Raw genomic sequence first — 16,329 nt, 5'->3', positions numbered from 1 at the left:
GAAATACTATTACTCATTTGGTACCTCTTCAGGGAATGTATAAAACATCTCCACTGTTACTAAAGATACCAAAATGATAGGCAGCCCTGAAAATGGGGCTACTGGAAGGCACTGAGGGGATGGGGCTCCAGGGCACATGTGGTTTCAGGGCCCTTTGTGACACACTGTGACATAGATGTTACTGATGGGATGTCACATGGCAATGTGTCACAGGGCCTTTTGTGGCCTGCCATTAAATGGGTGCTGGCAGCAGCACCCACAGTGCCTGAAGGATGTGACAGGACAGGGACATGGTGAAACAGCCCAGGACACAGTGAGGATCCCTGGTGTTCCCACCCTCCTCCTTGCTGACCTTGTGTTTTCCGTATGCCCAGAGCCCTCAAGGCCAGACAGCAGGATGGCAGAGGGACCCTCCAGTGTTCCTGGGCAGGCCTGGGTGAAGGAGGAGGAGGAGGAGGAAGGGCCTGGGGCTGCCCCAAAATGGCCTCCTGAAAGGAGAGAGAGATTCAAGCCAGTGCGGGCAGGTTAGTGGCAAAGTTGGGTCACAGGGCCAGTGCTTGCAGACAGCTTAGCCCCATCCCATCCCATCCCATCCCATCCCATCCCATCCCATCCCATCCCATCCCATCCCATCCCATCCCATCCCATCCCATCCCATCCCATCCCATCCCATCCCATCCCATCCCATCCCATCCCATCCCCTGTGGACATGGACAGGCAAAGAGGGCAAGAGGGGATGGGGCTGATGCTTCATTCACTGAGCCTCGCTGTGCTGGCCCTGCCTGGGGGGCACAGCTCCAGGGAGGCTCAGCTGTGCTCTCCAGCCTTTCCCACAGCCCCACAGCTCTGACTGTGCCTGGTCTTTGCCAGACCCAGTTGAGGACCTGACAGAAGACCAGGAGCATGCCCGAAAGCGTTTCAGCCATAGAGCTCAGGTACCCACAGCCATCCCTGCCTGGGCTGGACATGCTCTTGCTTCACAGCTGAGCATCACCACTGTGGTGCTTGGTGGACAACTCGCTCTTCTTGACCCTTCCTTCTGCAGATTTTTTGGAAATTTGTCAAGAACGATGAACGGGAAGAGATCACCATTGCAGCCATTGAGGGCATGGTACGCTGTGACTCCTATAATGCTGAGGCTTGTGCTGCTGTGCTGGATTTGCTTGCACAGACAGAAACCTCCAATCTGAAGCGTGTAAGTAGCTGTGGCCAGGGCTTGAGCCTCTGGGGTTTGTGTGTTCCCACAAGCCAGATCAGATGAGCACCCAAAAGCTCCTTAGGCCAGCACAGTGTGGTGGGGAGCAAAGCAATTCTCTGCAGAAGCTATGCATATGGCTCACTCTGACAGCAATCTAGCTCTTCCTCCATGTCTCCTCCAGGTGCCAACCATTGTGAAGTTCATCCACCGGTGGCTTGTGTCCAACAAGGATGTGTCTTCTGAGCACAGACTGGACAAGTCCCTTCTAGATCTGACCCATGCACACCCCAGTGATGTGGTTGTGACCCTCCTGTGCTCTGCCCCATCATGTGAAAGGTAGGGGATCCATCTGCCTTTACAGCCCATCACTCTGCAGAACCCATCCCATATAAGCTGTCACACTGATGGAGAGTTCCAGGACCCTCCAATTGCTTCACTTCCCAGCAGTGGCATGTCAGTCCCAGAGTCTGCTGCCACACTCCCTCCCTGACTCTCAAGACTCTGTCTCTTGGGTCCTGCCCACCAGCAGGGACAGGATCACTGAGTGCTGCCAGTGAGAGGCTGTGGGCCGAGGCTGGGCTAGGGGCCAGACTGTGGCTGCCTAGGCCATGGTATTGTGGCTGAGAGCCCACTGACAGAGAGCTCTGGGCCTGCAGAGCTGCTCTGACCATGTGGAAAGTGCTCATCTCCTCGAGCAGGACTGCAAAGATGGTGCTGTCAGAGTTGCCCTGCATTATGGAGGACTGGCCGGAGCACAGCACATGCACGTCTGATGGCAACAGAAAGCAAGTCTTTGCCCTGGCTGTGAGTTTCTCCCCATCTCTTTTCTTGCACCCAGGGTCACTGTACAGTCAGCTCTCCATCCTCCCTCACCTCTGCATCTCCCTGCCTCAGGGCATTGAAAATCTGGGCTAGAGGCAAGTTCAGGGCCAGCCAGGCAGTGCCTCCATGGCCCAGAATAATGCCCAGGCATAGTCTTCAGGTGTTTCATCTATCACAGGCAACCAAGGCACTGTGGGAGATCATCCATCTGCCCTTATCCCCAGAGGCATCAGTAGTGGCCCCTTCCCTCTTCGTGGCTCTGCTGGTCCAAGTTTTCTGCAGCACAGAGGAGATGCCAGGAGACATCAATAGACTCTGGAGGAGATGGCAGAAGAGAGAGCACTTTCCCACTAACCCCAGAAGGTGTTCCATCCCAGTCTTTCTCCCATGCCCCTGGACCTTGGGCCAGGGCTCTCTGCATGACCTGATGTTTGCTCTGCACATAGGTTTGTAGTGCTGACAGTGAAAGCACTTCTCTGCCGTCTGTGGCTGGAGGATGTGGTGTTGGCAATCGAACGTAAGAGAGGCTGGGACACACTCCTTGACAATGACACCCACCACTATGCAGTGAGTCTGTTGGCCAGGTGAGAGCTTCTTTCTCCTTGCTGTCCCATCACTCCTCCCCTGTAGATGGCCCAGCCTACACCATCACCAAGAAATGGCCCAGCAGACAAAAAGTCTGGGAGAAGCAGATGCACAGGAGCAGCCACCTGCCAAAGGGTCAGCATTGCCTTCTCGGGCCCCTGGGGCAATGGCACAGAGAAAGGGAGGCTGTGCACGCAGGCCCACTGAGGGCAGCCTGCTGGGGCAGGGCAGGTTGCACTGAGGGCCAGTGACAGAGCCTAGGGGACATGACTCCATGAGACATTTTACAGTGTCTTACCCAAAAGCAGGCTGCTGATGATGTTGGGCACTGCCTTTCTCTAGATGAGCGGTGGCGTGGAAAGACCAGGCCTGTGTGAGCCGGTGTTGGGAGAGGCTTGCTCACTTTGCTAGGGTTGATATTGCCTTTTTCCTCATGCCAGAGAGATGCAACATGTCTCCAAGTCCTTCCGTGAAAGGATCGCGCGCTACCTGGTCACGCTGCTCAGCAGGGAGGAGTCACGCTGGCAGGTCCCTGCCATGGCATTCCTTGTCGAGGTGATCCTGATGGCGAGCTCTGCCTCACTGAGCTGCTTCCTGACACTATCTCCTGCAGCTGCAGCTGTGGAGGAGCCCTATCAGTGGAGCTGGGGCAGAGCAGAGGCTCTGCTGCACGCCCTTGGCCCCATGCTGCTGGGGTGACAATTCAACCTCTGTTTCCTGGCACCCTGGTGCCAGCCCTCACTCTCCCATCATGGGTCCTCAAGGGCAAAGGCTGCTGAGGGCTGGAGGGCGCAGCAAAATGGGCGAGAGATCTGTGCAGGGAGCCCCAGGGCTCTGCTGCCTTTGGGCTGGGTTGCCTGCAACCCTGCTCCTGCCCTGTGTGTTGCTGGGGTCCTGCCAGCAGGCACCCCATCACTGTGTGGTGCAACCTGTGTCTTTCAGTTCCTGCAATGCCTTGAAACAGAGGAAATGGTTGATACCATCCTGCAGCTCATGTCAAATCATCTGCAGAGTCACTGCAAAGACATGCATCGCTTGGTGCTCAGAGGCCTCCTTGTACTCTGCAAGAGTCCCTGGAAGGTGAGAAGAGCTGGCTGAACCTGGCTGGCAGCTTGGGGCTGGGTAGGGAATGCTGGGTAACACAGGACCTAGGATGTGGCTGGGCTCTGAGGTCTGTGCCAGCTGCTTTCAACATTTCTGCCTCCCCATTCAGCTGCCCAGGTCCTTTGGGGCAGAATTCTGGCTTCTGGGCCCTAAGGCTGCAGAGCAGTTTTGTTGGAGCAGCCTTCCATATTTTACAATACAGCCTTGTGTTCCACACAGGCCAGAAGGTTGCAGAGCCTCCCTGAAAGCCTCATGGAACTACTGAAGGATGCAGATGGAGAGCTGGTTGGGCTGACCCTCTCTGTGCTCAGCAAGGTGCTCCTGGACAACAACGTGGCAATTGCTGTCCCCACTGCTCTGCAGCTGGCTGAGGCGCTCCGGCCACTGTTTGACAGTGTAAGACTGTACCCTCTATCATGGTGCTGTGCGCTGCCAGGAAACTGTGCCCTGTGGATTTTCAGGCCTCTGCCCAGGTGGGCCTGGAACAGCCAGTGCTGAGGTCTTACCCACTTCCTTTCCACAAGGACACCAGCCATGTGCAACTTCTCTCCATTTGCCTCTTTCGAGAAATGATAGTCTGTTTGGAGAAAGAGGGGAAAAAGTCCGTGAAGATGTGTGTGCGCCAGAGTCTCCTCCCACTCTTCTACCACCTGTATGATGAGAACTGGCATGTGGCAGAGGTGAGTATTCCAAGCTGTCTCCTGCCCTGGTGACTCACAGACTCCAGCTCTCCTGCCTCCTCCTGGCTTTAGCACAGATCCTGTGCCCTGGGCTGTGGTTCCATCTCCTGGTCTCTGCTGCTCTTTAGGCCTCTCTGAAAACCCTGCTTCAAGCGACCAAGTTTCTGAAGAAGAGGAAGTTCAAGCGACTTCTGGAGAGGGAGCAGCCATGGAAATGTAGTGAGTGCCTGGTAGGGATGGTTCCAAAACCCAAAACAAAGTCTGAACAAGCCCTCTGCCCCAGTGGGGCTGGTAGCTGTGCTCCTGCCCTCCCCTGCACCCATTGCCACCAGCCTGCCCCCCACATGCTGCTGCTTCCTGTGGAGGCTCACAAACTCTTATCCAGACTCCTCCCCCACAATCCACGGTGCCTGTGGAGTCCTGGCCCAGCTGTTCTTTGGCAGCAGAGTGGCACTAAGGCTCGCTAGCCCTCTGCTTTCTTCAAACTCTGCCACCATCCAGCTGCTGGACTGTCTGAGCAGGAGAGCCCAGTCCCGGGCACAGGGACCAGCTGGGCAAGGCAGAGAGTCTGTGCCAGCCCTTCCCTTCCTCCCTTGCACTGTCTCCAGCTGGCAGAGGACAGAAGCACAATAGATGAGTACTGGCGCCAGTCCCTGGCATACCTGCAGAGCCCTCAGGAGTCCATGCGAGAGACGGCCATCAAGTTCATCGGTGAGCCACAGCCCCAGGCCCCTCCTGTCCCGCTGCAGCTTTGCCCCAGCCCTGGCTGCTGCACTGGCGATAGGTTTTAGCTCAGTAACTCTGGAGCCCTGGCTTCCTCGTTGAGGGCCACAGTCCCTCGGGGCTGCTGCCAGCCTCCCTCACCCTGGAGTTTCACAGGAAGGTCCTGGGCTCAGCCCTGCCCGGGGACATATGGCTGGGCTGGCAACATTGGTGTGGGGGAGCTGAGCCACTGGGGCCTTGACAGACTGTGTGTTCCCAGGGCTCATGGGGCAGCGCATGAGGGGACGACGGCAGGAAGAGTTCCAGATTATCTGTGATGGTGAGTGAGGGCAGTGAGGTGTCAACTGGGCCTGAGCAGGGAGGAGTAGAGAGCCAGGAAGCTTCAGTTCCTGCCCCATCTTGTAAGAGGTTTGCTCCCTGCACAGATGAGGGGCAGTGCAGACAGAGCAGAGAAAGATTTAAGGAGCATATGGGATATTTGTAGCAAGCACCTCCCAGCTGATCCCATTGGTCCCCGCTCCCTCCAGGCCATGGGAAGAGCTGGATGGCAGGAGGGCTCCTGGGAACTCTGCAGATCTGCAGTCTCACCTTGTCACTGTTCTGTGTTCTAGCCCTTCTAGGCATGGCAAATGACATCAGCCCCTCTGTCTCAACCCTGGCAGTTCAAACATTGCACAGCATAAGAACTGCACAAAGAAATCGATTGCCTGGCCTATTGCAGCTGCTACAAGACCAGCTCCGCAGGGTGTATAGGAGATAACCTTCCCTCTGGGTCTTTGGCTGGCCGTGCTTTGCAAGTTGTGAGCAGAGCTGATCCCAGGAGCTCTGACTGCTGGGACCACCTAAGCCTGCAGGAAGGCCAAGTGGGTTCTGGCCTCTCCTAACCCACAGGACAGTTTCCTTTCATCCCAGTATGGAAATATAAAAACTGTATTATCATATCACACAGAGGACCAGGAGCTTTTTATTTTGGCTGCAAGTGTCCACAGGGCATTGGGGAAGAAGAGAAAAAGAGTGCTTTTGCAGCAAGCAACCCAGCTACCCAGGCAGCATGGAAAAGTGGCTGGAAGCCTCTTGGCCCTTTGGTAGTTCTACTGAAGCTTCTGGCAGAGCTGTTGGGCAGATCACAGAGCTGTGGAAAGTTCCTGGGATATTTATCCTTGGATATGTCTACAAATGTACTCCCAGCCATGAACTGCCATCTGTGTCCTGTCCATGTGTTACTGGCTGGATTGTTGAGTGTCTGAGGTGCCTCTTGAGGCTGCTATTGGAGCTCCTCCACCAAGGAAGAGGTTGTGATACAACATCCCCTTCTGCTTATATTTGGGCACTGGCAGAACCTGGACCAGTCTGGCTCAAGCTTGGACTCTTGCCAAGCAAGACTGCTAATGGGAGCAGCTCATGGTCCTCATCTCTTCCCTCCTGCTGTGACAGCCAGACATGGCCATGGGGATAGAGTGGAGCTGCCCCATCTGCCAGGACATGTGGAAAGATCTGAATTCTGCTCTGCCCTGTCACCACCAGTTCTGCCTGGGCTGCATCCTGAAGTAAGCAAAGAGAAATCCAGCATGCCCACTCTGCAGAAGAACGATAGAAGCTGTAGGGTTTTCTGAGTAGGATGAACAGGACTACATACGATTTGCCATTATGTCCCCAAACAATTGTTAGAGTCCAGCAGGGAGAGATCCTGTCCACCTTGCCAAAAACAGCCCTCATGTCCCTGTGATGTCTGCTCTGTCTTCTCCACAGAGAACCCTGTCACCAGCTGAGCAGGGGGCTGCAGGACCAGAGCCTGTGGATGGCCTCCTGCTCGAGGTGTGGGCAGAACATTTCAAAGAACAGTGTTATCTACTGGACAAAAGGTGTACCTGGCTGCACCAGAAGCTGGAGGGAATATGCCAGGATCAGAGATGGCTGGTTAAAGAATTCACAGAGCAGCATCCTGCCCTCTGTGCCTATGGTCAATTTGCCAAAATCTTGGTGCTGGTACTGCAGCTTCTCCTTTACATATATACTGAACCTCTGGTCCATGGCCTCCTCAGTGTGGGCCAGTGCAGCAAGGAGGCCCAGAGGCTGCTGTGCTCTGGTCCTGTCAGGGATGAGATCAACAGCTCTGTGGCCAGTGCCATCTCCAGCTCCAGCAGCTGCAGCTGCAGCAGCTCACATGAGGAGATTCCTTCCAGAAGCCCTGTTGGCTCCAATGTGGAAGACCAACACAGCACTCTGGAGATCACCCTCCACTGCAGCCACCCCCCACGTGCCTAGTCCTGCAGAGCAGGACCTGCCCCAGAGGACCCACAGCAGGAAGTGGTGACAGTGGCAGGTCCTTCTGCCCAGGGCAGAAGTCACAGAATATCTGTAACTCCCCTGGCTGGGACAGGGGCTGCATTCCAAGGAGGCCCTGGTGTCCCAAAAAGAGGAGGGACCCTGGGCCCCAAATTCTGCCGAGTCCTGAAAAAGGCCACCCCAAAAAAGTGGTAGTGAGGTTCCTCCAGCCATTCAGCCAAATAGGAGGGAACAAATGTCTTTTTCCCTGACACAGTCTCTGTGCACAGCTTTCTCCCTTTTCTCCTGGTGCTTGTTCCTGACCCCGCATCCCAGCACTGACCAGGAGCCCCAGGGCTGCAGGAAATGCTGTGTGAGTCAGGATGATGGAAAAGTTCCTGAAAAAATCACTGGGGCAATGCTTTCAGAGAAGTCATTAATGAAAGATTGATCAATCTCCCAGCCAATTGTATGCCAAAAGTTTCCATTCTTTAAATAATAGACTACAATAAATTAGTAAAAAGAAAAAAAAATTATGAAAAGAAATTAAATCTCCCACAGATGTTGGTTTTCCTCAGTCTCCATGGTCTATGTATTGCTAGACTAACTTCATTCAGGCAGAATATCAACTGCACTGACTGGTTGGAGGCTGACCACAAAATCTCATCTGTAGTGAGCAGTGACTAAGATCAGCTCAGCAGAAGCATCTTCTGCTGTCCAAGTGTAGCAGAAATACATATTCTCTGCTTCATAACTGTGTGGCAACAGCTGGTGGTGTGGATTTGTCAAGCATTGCTTCATGGATTACTCCTGGGAAGGAATTGTGTGCACAAGCACAGTATGATTGCTTCTATCTCCTCTAATTACTCTAATCAGATGATGGCCAGATTTTTTGGGCAAAAAGCACCGTAACAGAATAATTTACAATATTTTCCAAACCACGCCTGTGGTTTTGAATTTCTTTTTTCTGAGGGAAGGCACTGCTGAATCTGAAGTTTGTGAAGAGAGATGGGCTGGTGGGTAACAGGAGGCAGCCTTGGGCTCAATGATCACAAAATGCTTGTGTTTGATTTCCAGAAAAGGAATGAGAGGTGTTGGAGAAGTGTTTGCCCGCAACAAATTGTTAATTACTTAGGCTTTAGCAGACAGTGATTAGTCCTGCATTCTGTCACACCAGTGATTAATGTGTGCAAGTAGATATCTTAGCCTTGAGAATAAAGAGATTGAGCCTGCTAAGAAGACAGCTGAAATGCATTCAAGGAGAAGAAAGTGGCTTTAGTAGGCTCTTGACCATAAGAGGAGAACTTGAGGAATGGGATGTTCACCAAATGAGCACCAGAGACCCTCAAGAAACCCCTACTGTCAATGTCCATCATTTTGAGGAAGTGATTAAATATGTCAAATACTTTGTGGCAATGTTTAGCCTGTGAGTTTGAGCAAAGTAATGAATATGTCTTAATTCCATGGATACAAACACACGGGTGTGCATGTGTTAGGGAAGTGATTCCCCAAGCAGCCAGCACTGAAATAAAGTAATGCCTCTTTCCTCACACTGAGCTGGCAGTGGGGATCAGGCCTGTTTGGTAACTTTCATTTTAGTCATTCCTACTGAAGAATAAAGAAAGGTCAAAATGAAACCTTTTTGCTATTTCCATCTGGTTTACCTTTTGGGGGCCCAAAGCTCTGTGCTGCAGGTGGCCTGGGTGTGTGCAGAGCAATGCAGCCCCACAAACCCCTCGGTTTTCCCACAGGTGGTCATAACCTGTCCCCAGGTGTGCCCAGCTGTGGCAGCACAAAGAGCCGCAGCGCAGTGGGCGCCGTGCCCTGCCCAGCCGGGGCTCTGTGCACGGAGCAGCAGCAGCGCCAGCACCTTTCAACCCGCTCCTGCCTTGGCTTCACCCGGGAGACAGAAGCCTCTGGGAATCAGCACCGCCAGTCACGTTCCCAGCTTGGAGCAGCTCCTGCTGGCAGACAGATCCTGCATCCAGGTAGGAATAAAGGCAGAGGTAGAGATGTACCTACAGAGCAGCCCTGGGAACATACAATAAATGTGCAAATATGTGGAGACATTTGTTAGGAATTATTTCAGCTGTTATGCCAACAGTGCCTTCTCTCCTAGTTCTGTGAAATGCTTTGGAGCATTTTCTTGGTGTGGTTTTCTTTTCTTTGGTCCCATCTGAGTGCTCAGTTCAGGTACAGGCTGTAGATGCTTGGGCCACTCTTGGAGTAACTCTTGGATCCCTTGAACAACAGGTTTTGGCCCACCAGGGGAGTTTGTGCTGCTTTGTGACAGAGGAGAACTTCCCAGGCTATTTTGTATTTGCTGTAGCGAAGGTTGGGCTGCTTTGCATTAGTTCACAGATCAATGCAGAACATTTGCTTTGTGATGTCAGGGCATGGTTGCTGTGATTTTGGGACACTAGCTTTGTTTTTTCTTGTGTTGCAGCATAATGTCCGGACTTGTACAGCTACAATGATGGAGAAACTCACTGCTGTAGTTTTAACTGCTTATGGTACCTATTATGCTGGCTATTACCTGTCTAACCTGGCACGTAAGTAGAGATTTTCCTTGGGTGTAACCTAACCTGGCTTTTGTATGTTTCCTGCTCTTTCTTAGTGTGGTTTGATTTGGAAACAGAAAGAGCATTAGGATGCCACTGGTTTGGTAAAGCTCCTGTCAACACCTTGTGCTATAAACAGGGTGTCTGTGACCAGAGGGCTGAGGGCAGCATTTGCAAAGGGAATCTGCAGGGCTTGCATTCCCTCCACAGGAGAGTCTGTGGCAGCAGAATCTGACATTTCCTCAGTTTGCTGGGTCAAGCAGGGCACCTTTGAAAATGCAGACTTCTTCTAAAGACTTGTCGTTCTCCCCAGAATTGAGGGAAAGCTTCTTTTATTCTAAATTGTGTCATTAAAGGATTTGACTGTCTAACTACTAAGTGGTAAAATAGTGATTCCCTTTGCAATGAAGTGCAAATTTCAAAGCAGTGAGCGTCTGCTCCTGAATCCTTGAGCTTCTCTTGAACCAAGCTGTTTCACAATACAATTGCCATAGCTCAGGAGGATTTGGGGGAGCTTTTCTGGGCAACTGTTTTCAGCAACTTAATGGAGAATTAGTCCATATGACTCATTCGGAATAAAAAGTACATGAAAGAAAGGAGAACAAAAGCTGCTTTACCTGTTGGACAGAAGCAGTGAGTGTTAAATAATAATTTGTGTTTTCTTCATCAAGTTTGTATTAATTTACTGGCAAAACAAGCCAAAGTGTACACACAACAAAGAATGTTGTCCTGTTCTCTCTCTGGCTGTGTGAAAGAGCTGTGTCTCCTGGAGGGATGTTGTGAAATGGAAATGCTCTCTGTTTGGGCTGACTTATCCTGTGCGATTCAGCAGCCCAGTCAGCTGTCTTAAAGAATCTGCTTCATTTTCCTTGCCCGCTACAGGTCACCTGAGCCAGGTGTTCAGAGGTGCCCATTCTGAGGTGAGTGAGAAAGGAATATTTGATGTTTCTGGTGTTTAGGAATAGTGGAGCTGTGAGCTTGACCTGTGGCAGTAGAGGGCCAGAAAGGCCCTCTTGGCTGAAAGAAAATCCATTTCTATGTCCACAGCAGCAATAGCAAAGGCATCACTGGCTATTTCTTAATTTTCCATTTCAGAGCTTTTAGGGAGCTAAAAGACCACTTTTGCAGAGAGAATGTTGCTTCCTGATAGTAGCCAGGGTGGAATATCTAATTCAGAGCAATTTGCAGTTCTGTTGAATTAGCCCATTTTAATTTACTCAGAGTGACTTAGAATCCCATTGCTATCAGACTTTATGATTCATGCTTAGTAGAGCTGATTGTAGAAACAGAGCTGAATAGAAATAAGGTTATAAATTATAGGTAATGGCTCGTCCCTCATGCTTCTCTCTGTTCACAGAGCCCAGAACCAACAGCAGACTCTCCCCTGGCTCCCAGTGCTCCTGGAGATGAGACCAAAGTGGAGCAAAATGACCGCAGGCCTTCAGCTGTGGTCACACCACAGACTGAATATTCCGAGGCCGTAAGTGCCAATTCTGGCTGGTGCTGTCTTTAGTGCAAGACAGAGCTGCAAATTCTTGAGCAGCCAGCACTTGCTATTGGTGGCTGAGGATGCTGAGTGCTGGAGTCCTGTCAGGACCTAGCAATTCCCCCCAGCCAGGGAGAGCTGGAAAACAGGCTTAGATCTGTCATGTTGAGGCACCAAAGAGCTGGTGCCTCTGTGTGAGCATTTGGCTTCTTGGTTCAGTGAAGCTCTGTCTCTTGGCTTCTGCAGTGCTATGGCCACAGGCACATGTGGTAGTGCTGGAGATCACAAGGCTTTGTTTGTTTTCCCTTTTTTGAAAACCTGGAAACCTGTGTTTGGCCCTTGTGCAACTGTTCTGCAGTTTTCTTGAGTAATTCTTCACTTCTATGGAGTAATTTGGCCCACCTGTCTTTTGGCTTTTGATAAACTGAAAAGAGATGATTGTGTTGTCCATGAAACTGTTGAGGACCAACAATTATTTTCCGGTGTAGCAAAAGAAACAAAGTGCATAGATCTGAGCCCTTCTTCTAGGCAAAAACCAGAAAAGGCAAGTCTCTGTTGATACATTTTGTGGTGAAGTCTGCAGCTTTGAAAACTGCATTGGAGCCTAGAATGGGGAAAAGCCTGCAAGTCCTTGACTGCACTCTTGTGTTGCTGAGAACAGGAAAGACACCTTGAAATTCTGGATGCTGTATCTTAAGTCAAATGTGCAACTTTGCATCTGGGGTACAGTCTGAGACAAAGAAACCCAAATGTGCTGGTCAACAGCAGCTGAACATGAGGCAGTGTGTGCCCAGGGGGCCAAGAAGGCCAAGGGCATCCTGGCCAGTGTCAGCAATAGTGGGGCAGCAGGAGCAGGGCAGTGAGCTGTGCCCTGTGCTGGGCACCGCTGCGGCCGCTGCTTGAGTGCTGTGTCCAGCTCTGGGCCCCTCTGGAGCAGAAAGACATTGAGGGGCTGGAGCGTGTCCAGGGAAGGGCAAGGGAGCTGGGAATGGGTGGGAGCACAAGCCCAGTGAGGATGAGTTGAGGGACCTCTAGTCTGGGGAAAGGGAGGCTCATGAGGGACCTTTCAGGCACATTTCCATAAATGCCTAAATGAAAGTGATCCTCACAAGGGCCGCTTCCATGCCAAGCATCCCCTCACTGCATCCAAGTTCTTTAGACACTGGAATAGGTGCTACTTTTATCTTTTTGTTTATTTGTTTGTTTGTTTGCTAGAAAGAGATGCCCTTTGTAATTTTTCTTTTTCCAGCCAGCAAAGGTGCTTTTATTCAACCTTTCCTGCCCTTTTCCAGCACTGGAACTGAATCTGCTAAAATTTTAGTTTGCAAGGTGGCAGTTCTGGAAGGTGCAGTATTATGTAGAAGAACACATAGTTTGGGTCAGGGAAGTTGGTGCAGAAGGAGCTGTTCTGGTGCCAGGCCAGTCAGTACTGGCCTGCACTGGCCTTGTACATCACTTTCAGGTTAACAGCACCCATGCCTTTTGGAAGGCCAGGGGGTCAGTGTATGTTGTGTTTGGGAATTGAGCAGGAAATCAACACCTTTGCGTATCAGGTAGTCCTCAGAGATAAGAGGAGCTGGGAGGGGCTGGGCTTCATTTTTTATTACAGCCACTTTAGCCCTGTCAGTGTGGTTGAGTCCAAGAGAAGTACTTGCCCCAGCACAGATTCACAAAGAGTGCAGTTGCCAGTGTAATGCTGTATAAGCATAAGGCATTCTATAAAGTCTTACATGCTCCAGATTCCCCAAGAGTGTGGTTTATTGAAGCAACAGGAGAGCACATTCAGTATTGCCACTGTTCGAGGCACTGGCTGCCAAATGTTGACTTGTGTAGTAACAGAAAGTATAGTAAGAGAGAGATTATAAAAGTGAGATCTGTCTGTCTGTCTGTCTATCTATCTGTCTATCTATCTGAATCTTCACAGCTCTGCTCCAAAGCAGTTGGAGGTGCAAAAGCTTGCCATTCCTTCAGGAGAGGCAGACAGACATATTCCATTGACTGATCCTGAGCAAGCAGAGATGTTTCCCCTCCAGAAATGGTTGTTTTCTCCCCTCAAAACTGAGTTCCCTTCAGCTTCTTCTGCTCTAAAGCCTCCTTTTATCCCATACATTTCTGCGTGTCCTAAGGGGGTGGAACTATCCCATGCTCTAGGTGGTGTTGGGTGACTCTGGTCATACACTCAATACATGACACATGATTTTCTTCATTGGCATCCCTAGGGGTGTTTAAGTTCATTTGTTGATGGGGCCTTATGAGGATCTCTGCTACCACTGGTCTGAATTCTCAGCTGACAAAAGAGGAAGAATAAACACCTTGGTCCTTCTCCATATACTGAGGTGGCTGTAGAGGCTCTCTGACCTCCATCAGAGGATCTTTACATGCATCCTTATCTCCTGAATGGCCAGGATTTCTAACAAAAGTGTAGATGTCAGAAAGGCAGGAATGGTGGTGCAGGCATGAAGAGAATATGAACTCCACAAGTGTCTCTCACAAGGAGTGAGCCCACACTGCAGAGCCAGGATGGAGCTGTGGGACAGGGCTGGGGGTCAGTCACAATGAAAAGACAAAGAGGACACAGCAGAAGTGGAGGGAGGCCCTCAGCAGAGCCTTGAGAAATGCCACCCCTTCCCAGGGGTCAGCTGCCTGAGAGTCTCTTGGAGCTTCAGTCCCAGATGGACTCCGATTGTACAGCCAGTGTCACTTTGGAATCTGTGCCTCCCCATGGGCAGAGAATGACCCAGGAGAGCAGCAGCACAGTGCTTTGGGAACGTGTGAGCCCATCACTCTTAGAGACTTGGCCCACAAATGTCATATGGAAAGTTGAAACCCATCTTCTCTTGCTTTCTGTGCAGGCCCTTCTAGAGAAAGAGCATGAGCAGATGGCTTTAGAAGAGGTGCCATGCCAGCCTCAGGGAGAGCTGTTCCTAGCCCAGGAGCAGGAAGAGCAGCTCAGGCAGCAGGTGGAAGAACAACAAGAGAATGGCCAGGTAAGCCTGGCTCACCAGGTGACAGAGTGAAGGGCAGGAACAGGGGCATAAAACAGAGCTCTTGGGACTGAGGCCAGGAGTCCCAGGGGCACTGAAAGCACAGAGCCTTGTAATCTGCAGAGATCAGCTCTGGGACAGGAGGGTCACAATGGAAGCAGAGGTGGGCAGGGAAGCAGAAGGAAGTGGCTGAATGGATTTGATTTTGAGGCTGAAAGAGGAAAAAGCTGAGCCTGGTGGCAGCTCCCTGTGACTTGCTCTGCATTTGTGTTTGCAGAACATCAAGGCAGAGCCACAAGCAGAGCTGCATGAAACTCAGAGTGATATCAAGGCAGTGAAGAGGAAGAACAAGAAAGACATGGAAAAAACTCAAGATCACTGGAATCTCCATTGGAAGAGGGGCAATCTACAAAACCAGGAGAGTGAAAGATTGGCAGCTACTCCACCCAAAAAATTTTCTCCCACTCGTTCTTTACAGAACTTCACTAAGAAGCTGCCAGGCAGAGCAGCAGGAAGCTCAGGCTACATTCAAGGCAAAGAAAAAGAGGCTGGAGGAAGAAATTAAAATCATTGAAGAGGAAATTAGTCCCCTGCTTCAAGCTGTACAAAAGCAAGTGAGTGAAACAGTGATAGCAACTTCAGTCACAAAACTAGTGGTTTCTGTCCTTCTTGTCTTTGCTCTGCACAGCAGAGGGTGGGGTGAGGCCTCTGAGTGCCATCCTGCTTTGGTCTCTATGACAGCTGCTCTGAAGGACACTTCCTGAGCTGCTGAAACTCAGCAACAGCTCTGGACAGTGGAATCAGTCCATGGGCCTCATGCCTAGCAGACATCATAATGGATTCCTGATAGCCTGTCTCTACCCTCCTTGTTTCTTGAGGTGTTTTTGCAGGTGAAAGTGGTCACTCAGATTTAGAATACAAGCTACAAGCTGTCTGTATCCCTTGTGAATGTGGTCCTCTCCTGTTCTTTCCCTTTCCTCACAGTCAATGACTCTTGGCTGACAGGACAAGCTGTAGTGGCTGACTGCTTTGTTCTGTTTGACTTGAGGTGGAGGAGTTGATATCTCATCTGGCAGCCTGCAAAGACTTTCGGCACTTAGCCCGACGCAGAAAGCCCCGAGGTCGGCGTAAGACACAAGAGAGGTCCCAATTGCAGATGCTGCAGGTTGGGCACGAACCAAATATGGTGCATGAAAAGAGTTTGATGGAAGGAGGTAGAATATTAGAACAAGGAGCAGCAAATGTGTCTGCAGCCTTAGAAGGGGGAAACTAGACCTTGGGAGGAAGTGCAATGATCATTGTGGCAGAAATCCGTCAGAAAATCCATGAAAATAGAATACAAAAATGATTACGTACTTGTTTAAAAGTAAACGATGGCTTTGAACATTAGGTCTGTAAACTAGACATTGAAAAAAATCCAGTCTAAGACCTTTGAAAGTGCCTGACAGCAGCTTCCTAAGGGCTTGCATTTGAAATGGGATCTCAAGGTGACCGCTGCCAGCCACCTTTCTGACACAAACCCATTTCTTGTCTCAGCACTTCACAGGCTCTTATACTCACCCTGCTGCAGCAGCAGCAGCAGCAGCAGCAGCAGCAGCAGCAGAAGCAGCAGAAGCAGCAGAAGCAGCAGCAGCAGATGCAGCAGAAGCAGCAGAAGCAGCAGCAGCATGGTCATCCCGAGGAGCCTTTGCTCTCCCACCTGAGAATTGGAGCCCAGGAACCACTTGGTCCATCTCCAGCAGTGACACAGCTGCTGCTCAGCAACAGGAGATCCAGGATGACTCTCTGGTGCTACAGAGTATGTCTGGTGTATTTCTTGCCTGGGGACAATGAATGTGTGCACATGTCAGCATAGCTGTACCAAATGTTCCTCCTCAGTCTGGTGTCACAAGGGCATTTGGGACTCCCCACAGGAGCTGCT

At 51.0% G+C, this 16,329-nt stretch overlaps 2 protein-coding genes across 2 annotated transcripts in view; both read left to right on the top strand.

The window, feature by feature from the left end:
- The first annotated feature begins 215 nt into the window (after positions 1–215).
- On the top strand, positions 216–6,057 carry LOC130265113 (maestro heat-like repeat-containing protein family member 2A). The gene is made up of 16 exons (XM_056513926.1): positions 216–293; positions 375–524; positions 871–935; positions 1,046–1,195; positions 1,380–1,534; positions 1,855–2,002; positions 2,199–2,383; positions 2,467–2,604; positions 3,046–3,160; positions 3,548–3,685; positions 3,929–4,105; positions 4,234–4,389; positions 4,518–4,619; positions 4,998–5,100; positions 5,372–5,431; positions 5,724–6,057. Exons 2-16 carry the CDS (start codon positions 398–400, stop codon positions 5,870–5,872), a joined length of 1,968 nt encoding a protein of 655 aa, XP_056369901.1. The 5' UTR covers positions 216–293; positions 375–397; the 3' UTR covers positions 5,873–6,057.
- Positions 6,058–9,824: 3,767 nt separating this feature from the next.
- Positions 9,825–16,329, top strand: part of LOC130265202 (uncharacterized) — a 44,997-nt gene continuing 38,492 nt past the window's right edge. Inside the window, exons 1-7 of the mRNA XM_056514098.1 lie at positions 9,825–9,929; positions 10,821–10,858; positions 11,296–11,418; positions 14,277–14,411; positions 14,686–15,022; positions 15,457–15,573; positions 15,945–16,206. Coding sequence (XP_056370073.1) covers positions 15,565–15,573; positions 15,945–16,206 — 271 coding nt within the window. The 5' untranslated portion in view covers positions 9,825–9,929; positions 10,821–10,858; positions 11,296–11,418; ... (1 more) ...; positions 14,686–15,022; positions 15,457–15,564. The remainder of the gene's footprint in view (positions 9,930–10,820; positions 10,859–11,295; positions 11,419–14,276; positions 14,412–14,685; positions 15,023–15,456; positions 15,574–15,944; positions 16,207–16,329) is intronic.

This window comes from Oenanthe melanoleuca, chromosome Z, assembly GCF_029582105.1.
Source record: "Oenanthe melanoleuca isolate GR-GAL-2019-014 chromosome Z, OMel1.0, whole genome shotgun sequence".
Taxonomy (NCBI): domain Eukaryota; kingdom Metazoa; phylum Chordata; class Aves; order Passeriformes; family Muscicapidae; genus Oenanthe; species Oenanthe melanoleuca.
Note: the sequence above shows the minus strand (reverse complement) of the source record. Positions and strands in the feature narration are given on the sequence as shown.